The sequence below is a fragment of the Anguilla rostrata genome, chromosome 3 (assembly GCF_018555375.3).
Source record: "Anguilla rostrata isolate EN2019 chromosome 3, ASM1855537v3, whole genome shotgun sequence".
Classification (NCBI taxonomy): domain Eukaryota; kingdom Metazoa; phylum Chordata; class Actinopteri; order Anguilliformes; family Anguillidae; genus Anguilla; species Anguilla rostrata.
The window spans coordinates 1,895,886-1,918,654 of NC_057935.1; the positions used below are offsets into that span (position 1 = coordinate 1,895,886).

General features: G+C 55.9%; 1 protein-coding gene across 1 annotated transcript in view; it reads right to left on the reverse strand.

The window, feature by feature from the left end:
• The window catches only part of LOC135249791 (ankyrin repeat and KH domain-containing protein 1-like), a 39,201-nt gene that overhangs the window by 8,697 nt on the left and 7,735 nt on the right, over positions 1–22,769 (reverse strand). The window contains 24 exon segments of the mRNA XM_064325352.1: positions 434–550; positions 789–884; positions 1,077–1,239; positions 2,661–2,836; positions 3,201–3,414; positions 3,944–4,086; positions 4,714–4,859; positions 5,531–5,788; positions 6,976–7,932; positions 8,283–8,382; positions 8,684–8,827; positions 10,085–10,212; positions 10,809–10,896; positions 11,237–11,346; positions 11,475–11,666; positions 12,229–12,466; positions 13,132–13,226; positions 13,619–13,693; positions 13,696–13,770; positions 13,773–13,838; positions 14,079–14,226; positions 14,656–14,803; positions 17,425–17,581; positions 19,760–19,913. Coding sequence (XP_064181422.1) covers positions 434–550; positions 789–884; positions 1,077–1,239; positions 2,661–2,836; positions 3,201–3,414; positions 3,944–4,086; positions 4,714–4,859; positions 5,531–5,788; positions 6,976–7,932; positions 8,283–8,382; positions 8,684–8,827; positions 10,085–10,212; positions 10,809–10,896; positions 11,237–11,346; positions 11,475–11,666; positions 12,229–12,466; positions 13,132–13,226; positions 13,619–13,693; positions 13,696–13,770; positions 13,773–13,838; positions 14,079–14,226; positions 14,656–14,803; positions 17,425–17,581; positions 19,760–19,913 — 4,188 coding nt within the window.

Consider the following 22,769-nt stretch of genomic DNA (forward strand, 5'->3'; position numbering starts at 1 on the left):
GGGATCTTCTATCAGCCATGCATCTGGGATCTACTATCAGCCCTGCATCTGGGACCTACTATCAGCCTGGAATCTGGGATCTACTATCAGCCCTGCATCTGGGATCTACTTTCAACCCTGCATCTGGGATATACTATCAGCCCTGAATCTGGGATCTACTATCAGCCCTGCATCTGGGATATACAATTAGCCCTGCATCTGGGATCTACCATCAGCCCTGCATCTGGGATCTACTATCAGCCCTGCATCTGGGATATACTATCAGCCCTGAATCTGGGATCTACTATTAACCCTGCACCTGGGATCTGCTAGCATCCACCTGAGATACTACCAGTGCAATCGCACACCTGGGATCCCCTCCTATGCACCTTTACACCACCCCAGCCCCTGGAGCTCCTGCAGGGAGGGGCTCTAACTGCGCGAGAGGGCTCACCTTCTCCAGGTCCAGCTCCTTCAGCAGGATGCTGGCGTTCTTGTTGGCCTCGGCGGCCTGCTGGTCTTTGGCTTTAACGATGGTCTCCATGCACTGGTGGCACTTCTTCAGCAGCTCCTGCGGAAAGAGCACACCTGCGCTCAGGTACACACGCTCACCTCACCTGTAACGGGTACTGACCACAGAGAGATTCCCCCTGACCACAACGGCTGCTCATGGGCTCACCCACCACAGCTCACCCCGACACCTCATCACCTGATATAAGCCTTGCACTGTCAGAGTGAGCTGTGGATAGGAGGAGTAAGGTGCGATGGGGCTCCAGGTGCACTCAGGTGTACGCAGGCTGGACTCTCACCTTGTCCGCGATGGTGGCGATGTATCTCATGCACTCGATGTCCGAGGGAAACTGGTTGACCTCCTTCACCAGGTACTGCACTACCTTCACATGGCCCTGCAGACAGACACACACACACACACACACACACACACACACATTAATACAGCTGAAAGCAGTATTTTTAGTGCTTTAGAGCCCCTCCCTGTGTGACAGGAGGCCTGAGGCTTTAGAGTTGGACAGGGCAGGGGTGTGCGGGGGATGCGATGGGGACAGGCAGGACGACAGGACGGGGGGACCGGAGCGTACCTTCCGGAAGGCGGCCATGAGCGGCGTGATCTTGCGGTTGTCGGCGGCGTCCACGTCGGCGCCGGCCTGCACCAGCAGCTGCACCACGTCAAAGTGCCCCCCGTTAGCCGCCAGCCACAGAGGCGTGTTCCCCTTCTTATTCCGCACGTCAATGTGAGCGCCCCTGTGGGAGAGAGGGGGGGGGGAGAGGGCAGGGAGGAGAGAGAGGGAGAAAAAGGGGGGAAGTGGAGGGGGAGAGTTAATGAGTGGAATAACAATGGCAGGAGAGATGGGAACACACAGGAATACAGAGAGACTGAAACATTAGTGAAGTGCTTCCACAGAAATTTGCAATACACTGGAATAACTTCTAACTCTACCAGCTTTGCCAACTCCACCTGTTACCCTGAGGACCTGCCATGTGAGCACTAGGGTGCCTGTGAGCGCTCAGGTGAGTTCCCTGCCTGGAGAGCTCTACAGGCCTACCTGTGAGCTCAGGTGAGTTCCCCTGCCTGTGAGGACCTCTACAGGCCGTCCTGTGAGCTCAGGTGAGTTCCCCTGCCTGTGAGAGCTCTACAGGCCGTACCGTGAGCTCAGTGGTCCCCTGCCTGTGAGAGCTCTACAGGCCGTACCTGTGAGCTCAGGTGAGTTCCCCTGCCTGTGAGAGCTCTACAGGCCGTACCTGTGAGCTCAGGTGAGTTCCCCTGCCTGTGAGAGCTCTACAGGCCGTACCTGTGAGCTCAGGTGAGTTCCCCTGCCTGTGAGAGCTCTACAGGCCGTACCTGTGAGCGCTCAGGTGAGTTCCCCTGCCTGTGAGAGCTCTACAGGCCGTACCTGTGAGTTCCCCTGCCTGTGAGAGCTCTACAGGCCGTACCTGTGAGCTGTGAGCCCCTGCCTGTGAGACTCTACAGGCCGTACCTGTGAGCTCAGGTGAGTTCCCCTGCCTGTGAGAGCTCTACAGGCCGTACCTGTGAGCGCTCAGGTGAGTTCCCCTGCCTGTGAGAGCTCTACAGGCCGTACCTGTGAGCTCAGGTGAGTTCCCCTGCCTGTGAGAGCTCTACAGGCCGTACCTGTGAGCGCTCAGGTGAGTTCCCCTGCCTGTGAGAGCTCTACAGGCCGTACCTGTGAGCGCTCAGGTGAGTTCCCCTGCCTGTGAGAGCTCTACAGGCCGTACTGTGAGTTCCCTGCCTGTGAGGCTCTCAGGCCGACCTGTGAGTTCCCCTGCCTGTGAGAGCTCTACAGGCCGTACCTGTGAGTTCCCCTGCCTGTGAGAGCTCTACAGGCCGTACCTGTGAGTTCCCCTGCCTGTGAGAGCTCTACAGGCCGTACCTGTGAGTTCCCCTGCCTGTGAGAGCTCTACAGGCCATACCTGTGAGCTCAGGTGAGTTCCCCTGCCTGTGAGCGCTCTACAGGCCGTACCTGTGAGTTCCCCTGCCTGTGAGAGCTGTACAGGCCGTACCTGTGAGCTCAGGTGAGTTCCCCTGCCTGTGAGAGCTCTACAGGCCGTACCTGTGTACCTGTGAGCTCAGGTGAGTTCCCCTGCCTGTGAGAGCTCTACAGGCCGTACCTGTGTACCTGTGAGCTCAGGTGAGTTCCGGGCCGTACCTGTTGATCAGCAGCTCGCAGAACTTGTAGTGGCCCTTATCGGCGGCGATGGTGAGGGCGGTGTCCCGGGACGACGGGACGGGGGGCGCGTTCACGTCCGCGCCCTTGTCCAGGAGCACCCGCCCCACCTCAGCGTACCCTCCGGACGCTGCCTCCATCAGAGGGGTCAGCCCGGTCTGGAACAGGTCAGGGGTCAAAGGTCAGAGAACACACTTCCTGATCTGCCCACTGCTCAGGGGTGGACAGATCGCTAGTAGATAGTGTTGGACTTACAAAGAAAAAAACGAATTTCTTTCAAATTATCACATTTTTACAAATTAAGAAAACTGCTGAACGTACATTTTTAAAATAAGTTAGAGCAAAGCGATCTGTCGTAACTGTGGTTTGTACGTAGAGCGGAAGCCCAGCAGCCTCTTACACCCATGTCATTACCCCCAACGTCAAGTGACCCCTGTTGACCCCCAGGCTCAGATGACCCCAGGGTCAGGTGACCCCGGTGTCAGGTGACCCCTGTCTCAGGTGACCCCGGCAGGCACTCACCTTGGCCCGGTGCTCCACGTTGGCCTTGCGGTCCAGCAGCAGGCTGACCACCTCGGCCCGGCCCTGGAAGCAGGCCAGCGTCAGCGCGGTGTTGCGGTTGGTCTCGATCTGCGCGTTGATGTCCGAGCCCATGTCCAGCAGCAGCTTCACCGCCGGCACGTGCCCGTTCATGGCCGCCAGCATCAGGGGGGAGATGCCCAGCTTACTGCCCGTCCTGGGGGGGGAGGGGGGCACAGCCTGAGGGTCAGCCAGGGGTAAAACACACACACACACACACACACACACACACACACCAAACGCGCATAGCCAGACTGCCGAGAGAGAGTGCAGGTGATGGGGGGTCAGGGTACTCTACCTGAGGGGGTTGGGGCGTGGGGGGGGGGGTGGGGGTGGTCAGGTGTACTGTACCTGAGGGGGTTGGCGGGGTGGGGATCAGGGTACTCTACTGAGGGTGGGGGTGAGGGGGTCAGGTGTACTTACCTGAGGGGGTCGGGGTGGGGTCAGGTGTACTCTACCTGAGGGGGTGGGGTTGGGGTGAGGGGTCAGGTACTCTACCTGAGGGGGGTGAGGGGTTGGGGTGAGGAGGTCAGGTGTACTGTACCTGAGGGGGTTTTGGGCGGGGGGGGTGGGGGGGTCAGGTGTACTCTACCTGAGGGGGTTTTGGGCGGGGGGTGGGGGGTTCAGGTGTACTCTAACTGAGGGGGGGTGAGGGGGTTGGGGTGGGGGGATCAGGGGTACTCTACCTGGAGTTGATCTCGGCCCCGGCGTTGAGGAGGATCTTGATGATGTTGACGTACCCCCCCGAGGCGGCCAGGCTGAGGGGGGTGTAGTCCGACACGTTACGGTGCTCCTTATTGGCCCCACGAAGCAGCAGCAGCTCCACCACCTGAGAGAAAAACACACCTGAGTCTCACCTGAGTCACACCTGAGTCACAAACACACCTGAGTCTCACACCTGAGTCACACCTGAGTCACAAACACACCTGAGTCTCACACCTGAGTCACACCTGAGTCACAAACACACCTGAGTCTCACACCTGAGTCACACCTGAGTCACAAACACACCTGAGAAACACATGAGTCACAAATACACCTGAGTCTCACCTGAGTCACAAACACACCTGAGTCTCACCTGAGTCACACACCGGAGTCACAAATACACCTGAGTCTCATACCTGAGTCACAAACACACCTGAGTCTCACCTGAGTTACACACCGGAGTCACAAACACACCCGAGTCACACACCTCTCTCACACACCTGAGTCTCACACACTCGAGACACAAACACACCCGAGTCACACACCTGTCTCACACACTCAAGTCACAAACACACCTGGGTAACACACCTAAGTCACACCTGAGGCACACACCTGTCCTACATATACACCTGAGAGCCACAGTCAGTCTACAGCAATCTACAGTCACAGGCTCACACACACACCGTCTCACATCCCTGCCTCATACACAGTGCTCTATCTGTTATCCGGGCAGGTCGGGCCGCGCCCTGCCTACCTCCTGCCGTCCCCCGGAGCAGGCCAGCGACAGCGGCGTGTCTTTGGTTCTCTCAGACTGGGCCTCGATGTCCCCGCTCTTATCCAGCAGGACCTCCACCACGCCCACGTGCCCCGCGGTGGCAGCCAGGATCAGGGGGGTGAAGCCTGGGTGGCAAGGGGAGCTGGGGGGGTTAGGATTCTAGTTTCAGTCACTGGGGGATTCAGGACTCGGAGGGGGTTGGTCCCTAGTGGGGAGCTACTGGGTGGGGGTTTGGGGAGGGGGATGTGTAGGGGTTCGTGTTGGCGGTTGGGCCGAAGGGTCTCATGGACGGGAGCGGGTCATGGTATTGTTGTGGAGGATACCCTCTTGTCCCAGAGCCAGTACGACACAGACACAGAACGACACCAGCCCCATGCCCCACGCACACGCCACGCCAGAGCACGACGGCAGGTTACTCACCTCGCAGACAATACACGCACACGCGCACACACAGACACGCACACACACACACACACACACACACACAGAGTGTTACTCAATGACAGTGGTCTGCAGCCCTGGTCCATGAGAGCCACAGGCTGCTGGTTATCATTGTCACTCTGTGCGTAATCAGTGAGAGCATTTGAGTACAACTGGCTGCGGGTTTTAAGATGAAAACAGGAACCTGCAGAGCCTGTGAGTCTCCAGGGTAACAGACGCCAGGCCCATGCAATCAGAATCATGCTGTTTTAATATGCAAACATAAACGACATGGAAACCTTGGCTAGCTCAAAAGACCCCCTGCAAACAAAAGCAAAACCATATTCTTTTTGAAGTCAGCATTTAAAAAAAGAACCAAAGGAATCTCGTCAAGTAATATTAAGCAGATTTTATTCAGCTGAGGCTTTCACAATCCTCCTTCCTGATCTCAAGCGTGTGTGTACGTGTGCGTGCGCGCGTGAGAAGGGGGCGGGGCTTACATGTGCGTCGATGTCCACAGAAGGGTAGAGCGGCAGCATAGAGGGCGGGGCCACGCTGCTGCCGGGGGTCTGAGCGGCAGGCTGGGGGGGGGGCGGGGTCATAGTGCTGAGCATGGGCACCCGGCTGCTGACCGCTATTAGAGAGAGAGAGTGGGGGGGTTAGCATAGCGGCAACGCTGCTCCAGTCCGGATGCTGCCCTGTTCCAGTGCTGGATTTGACACCGGTTTGCCTTCATAACTGAGATGGTAACAGGCAAACACGCGTTTACGAACACCCCTTAGGTAGAGTACACCTGCACCCCTTATCCCCCTCAGGTAGAGTACACAAGACCTCCTTATCCCCCTCAGGTAGAGTACACCTGACCCCCTTATCCCCCTCAGGTAGAGTACACCTGACCCCCTTATCCCCCTCAGGTAGAGTACACCTGAGATTGTGTGCATCAGGGAGAGGTAATTCATTAGGCAGAGGCAATTCTGAACATAAAATGTTGACGTCACTGAACGGTTTGGGAGCTGGCAGGTACAAGCGTGCCAGCTCAGACCTTCATTCTGGCACACACCCGCGATACGATCAATTAACCAAAATAACATAAAGCACTTTTCTCAGCACTTTTAAAGTCTTTCATCTTCTGCATTAAAAATCAAGCATTTGGGGAAGCTGAATTTTTTTAAAACAAGCTTTGTCTCAGTGGTTTGGGTTGAACGTACAGCATACAAGGACATATTTGGTACACTACGTTCTATTCTAAACTAGAACAGGCAGCACAAACACTCTCATGTGTGAGTGAGCTGCTCACAGCTCTGAGCCAAGGCCAGCATCTCAGCTCAGAACAGTGCAGCACTCCCCACTTCACTCAGCAGTTGGTGCCCGTGTGATTCACACCGTGTTTACCCAGAGACTCCATCAAACTCACATGCTGGTGCCCTTGAGCTTTTCAGCACACAATGCGAGTGTGTGTGTGTGTGTGTGTGTGTGTGTGTGCAGGGAGGGATGGGAGGGGTGTGTGTATGTGAGTGTGTGTGTGTGTGTGTGTGCGCAGGGGTAGATGGGAGAGGTGTGAGAAACTGCTGTAGGCCTCTGTGCTTTCACAGTGCAGAAATGCAGGTGGTATGAGGTCATAGAGAAAGGGGGAGGAGCCTGCTGACACTGGAGGTACAGGTGAGGCCACAACTGCAGAGTCCTATATACTGAGTGTGTGTGTGTGTTTGAGTGTGTGCGAGAGAGAGAGAGTGTGAGGGAGTGTGACAGAGCGTGTGAGTGTGTGTGTATCTGAAATGAAGTGTAAGGTGACAGCAGGAACGCAGTAACTGACGAACGCACCAGCCATGATGTCGTCCAGCGTGTCGGTGAGCGTCTGGGCGGGCGTGGCCACCATGAGGCCGTCGGGCGCCTGGGCGAGGAGTCCGGGGCCCAGCATCTGCTGGCTGACCAGCGCCCTCTGCAGGTCGGGGGAGGCGGTGCAGGGGCAGTCCGCGCTGCTGAAGTCTGTGGACTGCTGCAGGGCCAGCGGCTGCATGGGCATGAAGCTGGGCTGCAGGGGCGGGGGGGAGGGCTCCTGAGGGGGGGGCGGGGGAGGCGGCGGGGGCGGCTGCCCGTCCCGGTACAGGATGGTGTCCACCTGCGGGAGCTTGGCAGCGAAGTCGTCCTGCTCTTCCTCCTCCTCCTCCTCCTCGTCCACCTCCTCCTCCTCATCCTCATCCTCGTCCTCTTCATCATCGTCGTCCTCCTCTTCCTCCTCCTGCTCCCCTTCCTCCTCCACCTCCGCGGGGCAGGGCTGCCCCCCCTCCTCGTCACCGCAGCGAGCCTCTTCGTCCGCGTCCACGTCGGAGCCGAGCAGGGCGGGGTGCGGCGGGTGGGGGGGCGGGAGGGGCCCGGGGGGCTGGGCCACGCCCGTCTGGCCCGGGTCATCCTTCAGGCCCTTGGCCTCCATGTACTCTTTGGTGAACTGCTGCTGCGTCTTCAGCTGCAGCTGCCGCTCCACCTTCTGCAGCTCCTTCAGGATCCTCTTCTTCTTCTGCACCTGCTCCTCCCGGCTCTTCTTCAGCTCCTCGATCTTGTCTTTGGTGAGCGGCTCCCCCTGGATCAGCTCCAGGGACTGCAGCTGGGCCTTCTCGATGGCGCTGATGCGCTGGCCCAGCTCGTTCAGCTTGCCCTCCGTCTCCTCCACGATGCACTCCAGCGGCTGGTACGGGTGGAGCGGCGGCAGGGCGTCGGCGTCCGGGCGGCCCGCGGTACCGCCGCCCGCCTGCAGGGCGCTCTGTCTCTGTTTGGACGAACCTGCGCGCGAGCGACAGCGCAGTCAGAGGGGGAGAAACGTAAACCATCAAATAACACTGCATGAGAAATCCATTCGGCCTGGGGGGGGGATCTTATCCGAAAAGGGCCGGTGGGGGTGCAGGTTTTTATTTTTTTACCCCAGGCCTTATGCCATTAAAGCAAGAAGGTAGAGACACAGAGAAGAGCACCTGCTGCTCAGAAACATATAATGAACGGGGGGGAGGGGTGTTCTAAAGCAGGGGTTTCCAAAACTCGGTCCTGGGGACCCCCTGCACACACACACACACACACACACACACACACACTCCCCACTCTCTCACACACATACACACACACACGCAGGAGCTGACCTTTGCAGGTGACAGGGGGGTGGGTGCTGATGGTGGGCACTCTGTCGGGTTCCTGGGGGGGCACCACCATGGCAAGGGCCTGGAATGGAACACGAGGAACCTGTGTGTGTGTGTGTGTGTGTGGTGTGTGTGTGTGCGTGCGTGGGGAGTGTGTGTGTGTGTGTGTGTGTGTGTGTGTGTGAGAGAGTGGGGAGTGTGTGTGTGTGTGTGTGTGTGTGTGTGGGGGGTGTGTGTGTGTGTGTGTATAAGAGCATGAGTGTTTGAGTGTGTGTATGTATGGGTGGAGGAGAAACCAGAGTCAGTAAAACATACATAAACCAGCTCAATGCACAAACACACGTGCAGTTTGTACATCAAACCCGCACAGCCCCATTGGCTGGAGGACCGGGGGCGGGGCTCACCTGAGACGTATCGTGAGAAGGGGGCGTGAGCTGGGACAGGTCGGGGGCGGGGACAGAGAGGATGTTGTTTGGGTAATCTAGCAGGTAGGACACGACGTTGGTGTGACCTCCCTTAGCAGCTTCGATGAGCATGGTGGAGCCGTCCTGCAGGGCAAACACACAGCATTTCAGTTACCCACAACCGCCATCTTACAGGCCATTTCAGTTACTCACAACCGCCATCTTACAGGCCATTTCAGTTACTCACAACCGCCATCTTACAGGCCATTTCAGTTACCCACAACCGCCATCTTACAGGCCATTTCAGTTACTCACAACCGCCATCTTACCGCCATATTACAGGCCATTTCAGTTACTCACAACCGCCATCTTACCGCCATCTTACAGGCCATTTCAGTTACTCACAACCGCCATCTTACCGCCATCTTACAGGCCATTTCATTTGGGGTTGGGGTTAGGGTAACGGGTGGGGTTAGTACAGGTGTAGCAGACAGGTGAGCGTACCTTTAGCTGTGGGTGGGGTTAGGGTGGGGTGGGGATAGTTACACGTTGAGCTGTTACCCTTTAGTCTTGGGTGGGGTTAGGGTAGGGTGGGTTAGTACAGGTGTAGCAGACAGGTGAGCGTACCTTAGTCTGTGGGTGGGGTTAGGGTTAGGGTGGGATAGTACAGGTGTAGCAGAAGTGAGCGTACCTTTAGTCTGTGGGTGGGGTTAGGGTTAGGGGTGGGTTAGTACAGGTGTAGCAGACAGATGAGCGTACCTTTAGTCTGTGGGTGGGGTTAGGGTTAGGGGTGGGGATAGTACAGGTGTAGCAGACAGGTGAGCGTACCTATAGTCTGTGGGTGGGGTTAGGGTTATGGGTGGGGATAGTACAGGTGTAGCAGACAGGTGAGCGTACCTTTAGTCTGTGGGTGGGGTTAGGGTTAGGGGTGGGGTTAGTACAGGTGTAGCAGACAGGTGAGCGTACCTTTAGTCTGTGGGTGGGGTTAGGGTTAGGGGTGGGGATAGTACAGGTGTAGCAGACAGGTGAGCGTACCTTTAGTCTGTGGGTGGGGTTAGGGTTAGAGGTGGGGATAGTACAGGTGAGCGTACCTTTAGTCTGTGGGTGGGGTTAGGGTTAGGGGTGGGGTTAGTACAGGTGTAGCAGACAGGTGAGCGTACCTTTAGTCTGTGGGTGGGTTAGGGTGGGTGGGGATAGTACAGGTGAGCGTACCTTTAGTCTGTGGGTGGGGTTAGGGTAACGGGTGGGGTTAGTACAGGTGTAGCAGACAGTGACGTACTTTAGTCTGTGGGTGGGTTAGGGTTAGGGGTGGGGATAGTACAGGTGTAGCAGACAGGTGAGCGTACCTTTAGTCTGTGGGTGGGGTTAGGGGTGGGGTGGGGATAGTACAGGTGAGCGTACCTTTAGTCTGTGGGTGGGGTCGGCTCCGTGTGCCAGCAGCAGCTCGACCACGGCCAGGTGCCCCCCCGCGCAGGCCAGGGACACCACCGAGTGGTCGTTGTTGGCCGTGGCTTTGTTCACGTTAGCACCTGGGGGGGGGGGCAGTCACATGATATCATTTAAACACAGCCAGGCTCTCAGACACCAAACCTCATCACAAACCGTCCAGGACAACAGACGCTCTGGAAGAGCACAGAGGTCTTTCAGAAGAAGGCCAGCACACCCACCATTTTGGATTTTTTTTGTGCTTTTACACGATGCTGGAAAATGAGGAAGTAACTTTTTTTCTCTCCAAAAATACGCAGACAGGTCAGAGTGTCGGCTTCTCAAAACAACAGCAATACAAAAGATAGAAACCCACACGCACATAAATATTTAACTGATAAACATCATGACGCTGGAAATAAATATTCTGAATAAATCCCATACTCCCACACAAATGTTTTTCTGCCTCTAGAGGGAAATTTAAAGTCAAATATAAATAACTGCCAGTTCACAAAATAAAAATGTTCAGTTTTATGCACCGGTTTGTGTGCATGCCAGGCTGTGCTGATGAAAAGGAACTGTGTGATTAATGTTATTGTGTAATATCTCAGGGTGGAATCTAACAGCAGGATGCAGTGCAGACCCTAAAATGAGCAGTGTCCCGTACGGGACCCTTATGTTAGGAGGGGGGCAGACGCACCTTTGCTGATGAGGAACTGCACAGTGCACAGGTGTCCCGCTCTGGCCGCCTTCATCAGGGGCGTCCTGCCCCCCTCAGACTCGTGCTCCTGTGGGACAAATAAGAGTCAGAGAGAGGTGGGGGGGGGGGCAGAGAAGGAGGGAGAGAGGGGAGGAAGGAGACAGACAGACGGAGAGGGGGAGAGAGAGGGAGGAACGGAGAGAGAGGAAGAGGGGGAGAGAGAGAGAGAGGGGGAGGGAGAGAGGGGAGGAAGACAGACAGACAGAGGGAGGGGAGAGAGAGAAGAGAGAGAGAGAGGAGAGAGGGGGAGGAAGACAGACAGATAGAGAGAGGGGGGAGAAAGACAGACAGATAGAGAGAGGGGGGAGGAAGACAGACAGAGAGAGAGAGCGAGACAGAGAGAGACAGAGAGGAGGGGACGCACTGACCAGGTCAGCCCCGGCCTGCAGCAGGACGTCCGCCACGTCCGTGTGTCCGTTCTCACAAGCGTACGTCAGCGCCGTGTCCCCCGTTGCCGTGGTAGCGTGGACGTTTGCCCCTGGAGACGAGCACAGTAGTCAGGGGTCAGAGAGGAGGGCAGCAGTGTACCCCCAAACCCAAACCTCAAACTAACCCCATTATACCACAGTCACAGGTAACAGTGAGAGGCGCGGCGCGCGGCCTCACCTGCGGCCAGCAGGTACTTGACGAGCTCCAGGTGGCCCTCCTGCGCGGCCTCCATCAGCGGCGTGGAGCAGCCCAGCTCGATGTCCGCCCCCGCCTTGATCAGGAAGTCGGCCACCTCCAGGAAGCCGCCGCAGCAGGCCAGGGTCAGCGCCGTCTCCTGCGTCTCCTCCGTCTGCGCGTTAATGTTCGCACCTGCGGGGGCCAGGAGGGGGAGCGCACCAGTGAGGAAGAGCACCGCAACGCTAACGCGATCGCTACCATTAGCATTAACAACAACCTAACGCCAACACTACCATTAGCATTAACAACAACCTAACACCAACACTACCATTAGCAGCACGCTAACGCTACTACTACCGTTAGCATTAACAACAACCTAACACTAAGGCTATCATTAGCAGCACGCTAACGTTACTACTACCATTAGCATTAACAGCAACCTAACACTAACACTACCATTAGCAGCATGCTAATGCTAATGTTACTACTGCCATTAGCATTAACAGAGGAACAGCACCACAATGCTAACATTATTACTACCATTAGCATTAACTTAATATCCACGATATCAATTCTGTTATTATTATTAGCAGAACTACAGTGAGGTCTAATGCAGGGGTATGTATAAACATTCCACATCAATTCTGACCAGGAACCCCCCACAGTGCCTTCAGGGACCCCCAGAGGTGCACAGACCCCCTGCAGAGAACACTGAGGTGGCGGAGGGGGGGGGGGGTGTTTTTGGGGGACTCACCCTGCGCCAGCAGCAGCGCCACCATCTCCTCGTGGCCCTCGCGGGCGGCCTCCATCAGGGGGGTGTAGCCCTCGTCGTTGACCTCCTCCAGGTTGGCCCCGCGCTCGATGAGCAGCGCCGCCAGCTCCACGTGGCCCCCGCAGGCCGCCAGCGTCAGCGGAGACTCGAAGGAGTCCGCGGGCATGTTCACCTGCGCCCCGCTGTCCAACAGCAGCCGCGCCACCTCCACGTGCCCGTCCTGGGACAGGGGGGGGACGGGGGGGAGGGAGGGGGGTAAGAACGCGCCGAATCTGTCACTGCTTCCTCTTCTTAAAAAGATAAATCAAGCAACGCAATAATAATGACTATGATGAATGATCCTCCAGCCACCCATTCCTACAGATAAAATCAGCTGTTTCTCCAGGGGGGAGACACAGACATGCAATCTTCTGAAGCCCCAAGGTCTGTATTGGCCCTACTGATGAACCTTGTGAGATTAGCACCTACTCAGAAGACCAGGGGAGAAGACCCAAACAGGTCTGTATTGCTCTGAAGCCCTGGGCAGGTGTGATTTGGCTCTGATGCCAGGGGCAGTGTGTTTTGGCTGATCAGCCCTGATCAGCCTGTATTGGCTCTGAAGCCCTGAGCAGTTCGGATTGGCTCTGAAGCCCCCGGTAGCTCGGATTGGCTCTGAAGCCCCAGGTAGCTCGGATTGGCTCTGAAGCCCCAGGTAGTTCAGATTGGCTCTGAAGCCCCCGGTAGCTCGGATTGGCTCTGAAGCCCCAGGTAGCTCGGATTGGCTCTGAAGCCCCAGGTAGTTCAGATTGGCTCTGAAGCCCCAGGTAGTTTGTTCTGGCTCTGAAGCCCCAGGCTAGCCGTGGCACAGCGGCAGGGTTTTCCCGTCTCTCCGCGGCAGGGCCTCACCATGCAGGCCTCCATCAGCGCCGTGTGCATCTCGTCCGTCTTGTGCTCCTGGTCGGCTCCGGCCTCCAGCAGGAAGCGCACCATGTCCAGGTGACCTGCGGGAGCACGGCAACCGTGAGCACCGGTTCTACCACAGGCAGACCCCCCCATAGCAACAAGCCAGCAAGGCCAGCGAGGTTAGCGACCCAGCCAGGCTAGTGAGAATAATGAGGCCAGCCAGGCTAGCGAGAATAATGAGGCCAGCCAGGCCAGCCAGGCTAGCGAGAATAATGAGGCTAGCAATGCTAAAAAAGGCTAGCGAGGCTAGCAAGGTCAGTGAGGCTAGTGAAGCTAACGAGGCTAACAAGGTTAGCAAGGCCAGCCAGGCTAGTGAGGCTATCTAGGCTAACAAGGTTAGCAAGGCCAGCCAGGCTAGTGAGGCTAGCTAGGCTAACAAGGTTAGCAAGGCCAGCCAGGCTAGCGAGGCTAGCGAGGCCCCTAGACCCACCTTTGTAGCAGGCCAGCGTGAGCGCGCTCTCCTTGAACTCGTTGGAGTGCGTGTTGATGCCGGCGCCGTACCAGGCACAAGCGCAGCCAGCCAGTGCCAGGCGCTGGCCGCCTCCATCAGCGGCGCGTGGCCGTTCTCGTTGTGGTCTCGATGGCGCGCCTCTTCAGCAGCACCTCACTCACGCTGCCGCCCGCGCACGCGTACGTCAGCGCCGTGTTTCCTGAGGGAGGAGGAGCGGGCGTGAGGCACGTGTGTGTGTGTGTGAGAGAGAGAGAGTGTGTGTGTGTGTGCGCGTGTGTGTGTGTTTATGCGTGTGAGCTGTGTGTGTACACGCTGGCGGGCAGCAGTACCTGTAGATGACTGCGTGTGCGTGTGTGTGTGTGTGTGTTTATGCGTGTGAGCTGTGGTGTGTGTGCGCGTGTGTGTGTTCATGTGTGTGGAAGCTGGCGGGCAGCAGTACCTGTAGATGACTGTGCGTTGACGTCGGCTCCGTGGACCAGCAGCAGTTTGACGATGTCCACAAATCCCCCGCTAGCAGCCGCCATCAGAGGGGTGATGTCCCCCTTAACGCCCCGGTCCTCCACGTTAGCGTGCATGGCTAGCAGCACCTGCCCAGGGGGCCAGAGAGAGCATGTAGCACACACTGACATAAGCATACAAATACACACACACTCGCATGCACACACTCACATGCACTCACAAACACACACTCACATACATATACATACACACATGCATGCACACTCACTCACATACACACACAGCACACACACTCGCATACACACACTCACATATACACATACTCGCATACACATGCACGCACACATACACACTTACATACATATACGTATACATACACACATGCATGCACACACTGACATGCACACACATATGTATACATGCACACTCACACACACACAGTCACATACAGATGTCCCATAGAGCAATAAGGCTTTAGGTATAACAGTAATAAACGGCAGAGGGGACAGTAACAGGTTTCTCCTGCGTGTGACGGCGGCAGCCAGGAGGGGGCGCACCTGAGCGAGCTCGTAGTAGCCGGCGGAGCAGGCCAGGCACAGCAGGCTCTCGCCCTCCTCCGTGTGCTCGTTGACGCTCCGCCCCTCGTCCAGAAGCTTCCGCACGGCGTTCACGTCCCCGTCCGAACAGGCCTCTGCTAAGCTACGACTGAAAATGACCAGACTGCTACCATTACTGCGACTGCGCAGGCGAAACCACACACTCAGGCATTACTGCGACTGCGCAGGCGAAACCACACACTCAGGCATTACTGCGACTGCGCAGGCGAAACCACACACTCAGGCATTACTGCGACTGCGCAGGCGAAACCACACACTCAGGCATTACTGCGACTGCGCAGGCGAAACCACACACTCAGGCATTACTGCGACTGCGCAGGCGAAACCACACACTCAGGCATTACCGCGACTGCGCAGGCGAAACCACACACTCAGGCATTACCGCGACTGCGCAGGCGAAACCACACACTCAGGCATTACTGCGACTGCGCAGGCGAAACCACACACTCAGGCACTACTGCGACTGTGCAGGCGAAACCACACACTCAGGCATTACTGCGACTGTGCAGGCGAAACCACACACTCAGGCATTACCGTGACTGCGCAGGCGAAACCACACACTCAGGCATTACTGCGACTGTGCAGGCGAAACCACACACTCAGGCATTACTGCGACTGTGCAGGCGAAACCTCACACTCAGCCATTACTGCAACTGTGCAGGCGAAACCACACACTCAGGCATTACTGCGAGTGTGCAGGCGAAACCACACACTCAGGCATTACTGTGACTGTGCAGGCGAAACCACACACTCAGGCATCACTGCGACTGTGCAGGCGAAACCACACTCAGGCATTACTGCGACTGTGCAGGCGAAACCACACACTCAGGCATTACTGCGACTGTGCAGGCGAAACCACATACTCAGGCATTACTGCGACTGTGCAGGCGAAACCACACACTCAGGCACTACTGCGACTGTGCAGGCGAAACCACACACTCAGGCATTACTGCGACTGTGCAGGCGAAACCACACACTCAGGCATTACTGCGACTGTGCAGGCGACACAGGTAGCTCACAGGTAACTCACAGAAGTCAGGTACCTCACAGGTAGATAAAAAGTAAAGGAAGATGGTGTAGAGGAGCATGGAGGATCGTAGAGTGCAGAGGTGAGTGCAGGAGTGTTACCTGTGAGTTATGCAAGTTATCTGTGAGCTACCTGTCAGTTATCTGTGAATTGCCTGTGAGCTATGCGAGTATAGGAGTACAGAGGAGCATATAGGAATGTAGAGGAGTTTAGAGGAGCGTAAAGGAGTGCACAGGAGTGTAGCAGAGTGTAGAGGAGTGTAGGATAGCGTAGCAGAGTGTAGAGGAGTGTAGTGGAGTGTAGAGGAGCGTAGGAGAGTGTAGGAGAGCGTAGAGGAGCGAAGCAGAGCGTAGAGGAGCGAAGCAGAGCGTAGAGGAGTGTAGAGGAGCAAAGCAGAGTGTAGAGGAGTGTAGTGGAGCGAAGCAGAGTGTAGAGGAGTGTAGAGGAGTGTAGAGGAGCGTAGCAGAGCGTAGAGGAGTGTAGAGGAGCATAGCAGAGCGTAGAGGAGTGTAGAGGAGCAAAGCAGAGTGTAGAGGAGTGTAGTGGAGCGAAGCAGAGTGTAGAGGAGTGTAGAGGAGTGTAGAGGAGCGTAGCAGAGCGTAGAGGAGTGTAGAGGAGCATAGCAGAGCGTAGAGGAGTGTAGTGGAGCGAAGCAGAGTGTAGAGGAGTACAGAGGAGCATAGCAGAGCGTAGAGGAGTGTAGTGGAGTGTAGTGGAGCGTAGCAGAGTGTAGAGGAGTGTAGAGGAGCGTAGCAGAGCGTAGAGGAGTGTAGAGGAGCGAAGCAGAGTGTAGAGGAGTGTAGAGGAGCGAAGCAGAGTGTAGAGGAGTGTAGTGGAGTGTAGAGGAGTGTATATGAGCGTAGAGGAGCGTAGGAGAGCGTAGCGGAGTGTAGAGGAGCGAAGCAGAGTGTAGAGGAGTGTAGAGGAGCGTAGCAGAGCGTAGAGGAGTGTAGTGGAGCATAGCAGAGCGTAGAGGAGTGCAGAGGAGCATAGCAGAGCGTAGAGGAGTGTAGAGGAGCGTAGCAGAGTGTAGAGGAGCGTAGCAGAGTGTAGAGGAGTGTAGTGGAGCGAAGCAGAGTGTAGAGGAGTGCAGAGGAGCGTAGCAGAGCGTACAGGAGTGTAGTGGAGCGTGTGGGAGGCGAAGCAGAGTGTAGAGGAGCGTAGAGGAGCGTAGCAGAGCGTAGAGGAGCGTGTGGGAGGCGGCGCAGAGCGTAGAGGAGCGTAGAGGAGCGTAGCAGAGCGTAGCAGAGCGTAGAGGAGCGTGTGGGAGGCGGCGCAGAGCGTAGAGGAGCGTAGCAGAGCGTAGAGGAGCATAGCAGAGTGTAGAGGAGCGTAGCAGAGTGTAGAGGAGCGTAGCAGAGCGTAGAGGAGTGCAGAGGAGCGTAGCAGAGCGTAGAGGAGTGTAGTGGAGCGTGTGGGAGGCGGCGCAGAGCGTAGAGGAGCGTAGTGGAGCGTGTGGGAGGCGGCGCAGAGCGTAGAGGAGTGTAGTGGAGCGTAGCAGAGCGTAGAGGAGTGCAGAGGAGTGTAGAGGAGCGTGTGGGAGGCGGCGCAGAGCGTAGAGGAGTGGAGTGGAGCGTGTGGGAGGCGGCGCAGAGCGTAGAGGAGTGTAGTGGAGCGTAGCAGAGCGTAGAGGAGTGCAGAGGAGTGTAGAGGAGCGTGTGGGAGGCGGCGCAGATACATACTTGTCGGCCTGGCCGGCGTTGAGCGTGTTCTCGGCCCTCATGCGCGTGAGGGCGGCGGCGGCCTCGTCCAGCGCGCAGCTCACCGACGACGTCAGACGCCGCAGCACCTCGGGATCTGCGAACGCTTTACCGTCCGCGGTGGACAGTTTACCGATGCCTTCAGCGTTAGAGTGCCAACCGGTCACCCGGGCATCCCAGTGCCACACCGCCAATCACAGCGCCAATCACAGCCGCGAGGTTAGAGCAGCGTGCACGCAAACACAGACACACACACACACACACACACACACACACAGAAACACAAACACAGACACACAAACACAAACAGAAAACCAGGCCAGGGTTAATCACAGCAATACCGTGCGGTAAGTTATTCTTAAAAAGACACTCTTCCCCCCTCCCCCAAAATTCCCATACCCTGGCCCACACCCTAGGACAAGCTGTGTTAGCCTGTGATAGCATTTACCTGGACACAGGGCTTCCTGGACCTGACCCAACACATCCCCAGACACCCCAAAGGGTCATAGGTAACAGCAGGAGTGTGTGTGTGTGTGTGTGTGTGTGTGTGTGCACATGTGCGTGTGTGTGTGAGTAAGTGTGTGTGCATGTCTGCTAACAATGAGTTTGTATGCATGATTCCTGGCTGTGTTCCTGAGGTTCTGTGTGACTGCACAAATCATTTTACACATAACAGACCTAAACCTGATCATACAGACAGGACATTCAAAATACACTGAGAAAGAGGGGGAGAAACTGGGGGAGGAGAGAGAGGGGGAGGGAGAGAGAAGGATGACAGCAAGGAGAGAGAAGGGGGAGACAGAGAGAGGAAGGAATGGAGGGGGAGAGAGTAAGAGAGATGGAGGGAGAAAGGGAGTGAGGGGGAGAGAGGGGGGAGAAGAGAGATGGAAAGAGGGGGACAGAGAGAGAAAGGGAGAGAGGAGGGGAGGGAGGGGGAGAGAGAGAGCTCTGAATACAGGTCACAGGGCACTCTCTCACTCCGCACTGAATAAAATATGAGCCAGCAGATCTATGGGCAGGGCTAAGAAACAGTGTGCAGAGTGTGTGTGCGTGTGTGCGTGTGTGTAAGTAAAGGCACAGTGACTGCTACAGTGTCTGGTCTCTGGAGTCCTGTTCTCCAGCAGACACACCCACTCGTAGGGAGATGGGGGAGGGGTTTCCCTCCGCAAGATTGACAGCTGGCTGAGGAAGTCCCCCCAGAGCACATGCACTTTACACACAGAGCACACGCATGCATACACACGCAGACACATATACACACACACACACACACACACACACACACGCACACGCAGACACGTACACACACACACACACACACACACGCGCAGACACGTACACACACACATACACACACACACAGAGCACACGCATGCATACACACGCAGACACGTACACACACACACACGCAGACACACACACACACACACACGCAGACACGTACACACACACACACACACACACGCACGCGCGCACACCCCGTCTGAACCCTGTCACATGACTCTCTCCTGCTCTCCCTCTACAACAATCGTTCCTTCATAACCCCCTCCTCCCTGTTCCCTCCGTTTTCTGCTGAATTTAATCATCCAGTGATTTATCCCTTTGTGGCTGAGAGCTGCAACACTGACCCACATTACACAGGCCGCTACGGCATCAGAGTCTCACTTCCTCCTGCACACCTTTTTTCATTTACAAACACAAAGCAGCCTCGCGTGAAATATCGCCACTGACTGCATCATTACCAAATAAACAAACACAGGAAGCAGGATGCAGCGACTTTCCATGGAGGTGCCCTGTCCACGGGCCACCCTGCTCTCTTACCCCTGGGGTGCTCACACTCACGCTCACGCTCACCTCACACTCACACTCACACTCACTCACACTCACCTCACACTCACACTCACACTCACGCTCACGCTCACACTCACACTCACACTCATGCTCACGCTCACACTCACGCTCACACTCACACTAACGCTCACACTAACGCTCACACTCACGCTCAGCAAAACACACACAAACATATCTCACGCTCAGACACCTACTCACACACAGACACAGACACACACACACACACACACACAGACACACACACATGCACGTTCACACACTCCCTAGCCTGTGTGGCAGAAATTTGTTTTGTAAAACACAGCTTCTGAAACGTTCCGTGTTCCAAAGACGCAGCATTCCGTGGGCCAGCGCGACCAATGACACACACAATGCGCAGCGGGAAAGTGTAGGAGTGCCCAATAATATGTGGGCATGACACACGTGTTGGGGGCGGGGCATGCGTGTTTCGGGGCGGGGCGGGGCGTACCTGCGGCCTCCAGGAGGGCCTCCAGCCGGACCTGTGTTTCGGGGTCGACGGTGCGCAGGTCCACCCCGTCGGTGGCGCTGGAGAGCAGCAGTTCGGACGCAGTCTTGAGCATGGGGTTCTCCAGGTCCTCCTGGTCCAGGATGAAAGACTCCACCTGGGGGGAGGGGGGGCGCAAAGAGCCAGGCAGAAAATCAGGGCGGGGGGGGGGGCAACAAACACCGGGATATCCGGTTACCCCTCAACCTACACCTAGAGGGCAAACCTGCGATGGCTACTGTTCACCACACAGGCCTGCTACTTCACACGCTCACGCTACAGGCTGCCTCTCCTGCACAAAGCTTCACTGCGCTGAACTTCTGTTGTGACAGTATGTGACAAGCTCCAGATTTTATTTTTAATGGAGAATGTTAATAAGTTTGGAGAAGAACGCACACAAACATTTGCCTGGTTTCCACAGAAAGAGCGCTGGGGGGGACCTTGTGAGTCTTTTGCTTGTTTCCCGGAGGAGCTGTATCAGTGTAACACACCCACAGTCACACCAGTGAGTGACAGGTGAGGGGTCCACCCCCACTGCTGCTCAATTGCTCACGTAACATCAATGTTTACACACCTCAGTCGCTCACATGCACGCACATACACACAGTCTCAAATTCATATACACACAGCCTCCCCTTTCTCCTTCACTTTACCTTCTCTCTCTCTCTCTCTCTCTCTCTCATGCACGCACGCACGCACACACTTGGGGAACTGCTTCTCCTTAAGTAAATCATTTCCCAGGCTGGTGACAGGTTCTTGTACACACATCGCTGACCTCTGTATCCAAACACAAACATGAGCACCTATAGCACTGACTGACAGTAACACACAAGCAAGCGCTCGCCCCAAAAACTCTCCTTTCATCCCTCCTAAGCCATCTAAGGGGATCCCCAGGTCACCCCCCCATACTGAGTGCAGCCCCCCCTCACCTGACTGAGCCAGTGCAGCACCTCGCCCCCCACCAGATCCGCAGACAGGAACACGCCATGGGTGAACACCCCTGCAGACCAGAAGTGGAGCTGGCCAATTTGTTAGTGTGCAAATCTGTGTCCCTCAGGCTCCTGATCGTCTCGTCAGGCCTGCCTGCCCGGTCTCCATGGCACCCTGTGCCGTATCTGTGTATCTGTGATCTAACGGTATTGGGCTGAGATCCGTACCGTTTACAGGCATCTGTGAGCGAATGGCTGAGCCAGGTGCACCCGGATCAACTGGACACCAAAGAACGAGGGGTGGGGTTTCAGGACCGAAAAGCACATAACGGGCTACGCCAACTCGTCTGAATCAGGCTGAGTTCATCTGAGGTCACCACCAGAAAATGCAACAAGTTTTATGGAAAACGGTCATGAAGACGCTTTGTAGAGTCACCAAAGGGCAAGAGGAAGGCGGCAAAAACCAGGCCTGACCCTCGAGACAGCAAGCATATGAGGTTTAAAATATAAAAAACTCCCCAGTGGAGAGAAAAGCCCTCCAACAGTGGAGAGAAACGACTCCCGGATGGGAAGAAGGAACCCGGCTAAGGAGGGGGAGCCCATCTTCCACTGGGAAGCCTGGTCTAAAGCAGCGGTAGAATGGATGCAACAAAAATGCAATAAGCGATCCATCACAGCAAGTAAAATGGGCTGAGTAGGTTACACTGGCGGTAATAAACTAGGTTATCACTGAATTACGAAGCGTTTTATCTTTAAATCCAGCCATTTCAGATTATCGGCTTCTCTCAGAACAGACACACGATTCGCTCAGAGGCTCAACACTGAGCATCGACGGGCTTTCAATCAGTACGTCACCAAGCCTGTGGGGGGGGGGGGGGCACAGAACAGACGCTTACAGAGCGGGGGAACAGCCTCACAACCCCCCCCCTCCCCCCCACAATCGACAGCCCCAGTCACCCAGCGAATGACATCAGCATAAATTCCAGAAGGAAGTTGGAAGCTCAAGGTGGGGTGTTTTTTTCCCTCTGAATGACCTTCTGAAAGAGCGGCCTGTGTAATTAAAGAGGGCCAGACGTGCACGCCGTGTGCACTGAGAGCTCTTCGGGCGCCCAGCTCCACCGCGCGCCACCGGCTCATTTGTATGAGGGCTGAGTGCACCGGTTTTTCCGGTCTCAAAACCGTTGCTCGCCGATAGGTGCCGGAGCAAAGTGCAGGAATCCTGTCTGGCCCTCTTACAGTAAGGAATGCTACACACACATACACATACACACACACAGACACAGACACACCACCACAAGCGTGTACCACACAACACGCCGTGTACACACACACACACACTCACACACACACACACACACACACTCACACACACTCACACAGCCGTGTACACACACACACACACTCACACACACACACACACACACAGAGCCGTGTACAGTCTCACTCACACACACAAACAGACACACACACAGCCGTGTACACACACACACACACACAGCTATGTACAGTCTCACACACACACAGCTATGTACAGTCTTACTCACACACACACACACAGCCATGTACAGTCTCACTCACACACACACACAGCCATGTACAGTCTCACTCACACACACACACACACACACACAGCCGTGTACAGTCTCACACACACACACACACACACAGCCATGTACAGTTACATGCACACCCATCCATGTACACCATCACACACACAGACACAGACACGTACTTTCACACACACACACACACACACCGCTGGACTCTGCTGATCATTCACACAGTAGCGTGACCTACAGAGATCAGCGGTTTAAAGAGCACCAGCGCTGTTCTCAGATCAGCTGTTCAACTCACAGCCCATTTCCCAAACATGCTTACCCACGGCCCTGTTTGCTCCTCACCTTAATGAGACCAACAAGCCTGCAAACACACCTCTCTCTCTCTCACTGTAAACACACACTGCTTCTTACCGATGTATGGCTTTACTGGAAGTTTAGTTTTTGGTTTTATTTTAAATACTGCTTGCGAGTGGAGCGGTGGGAAGC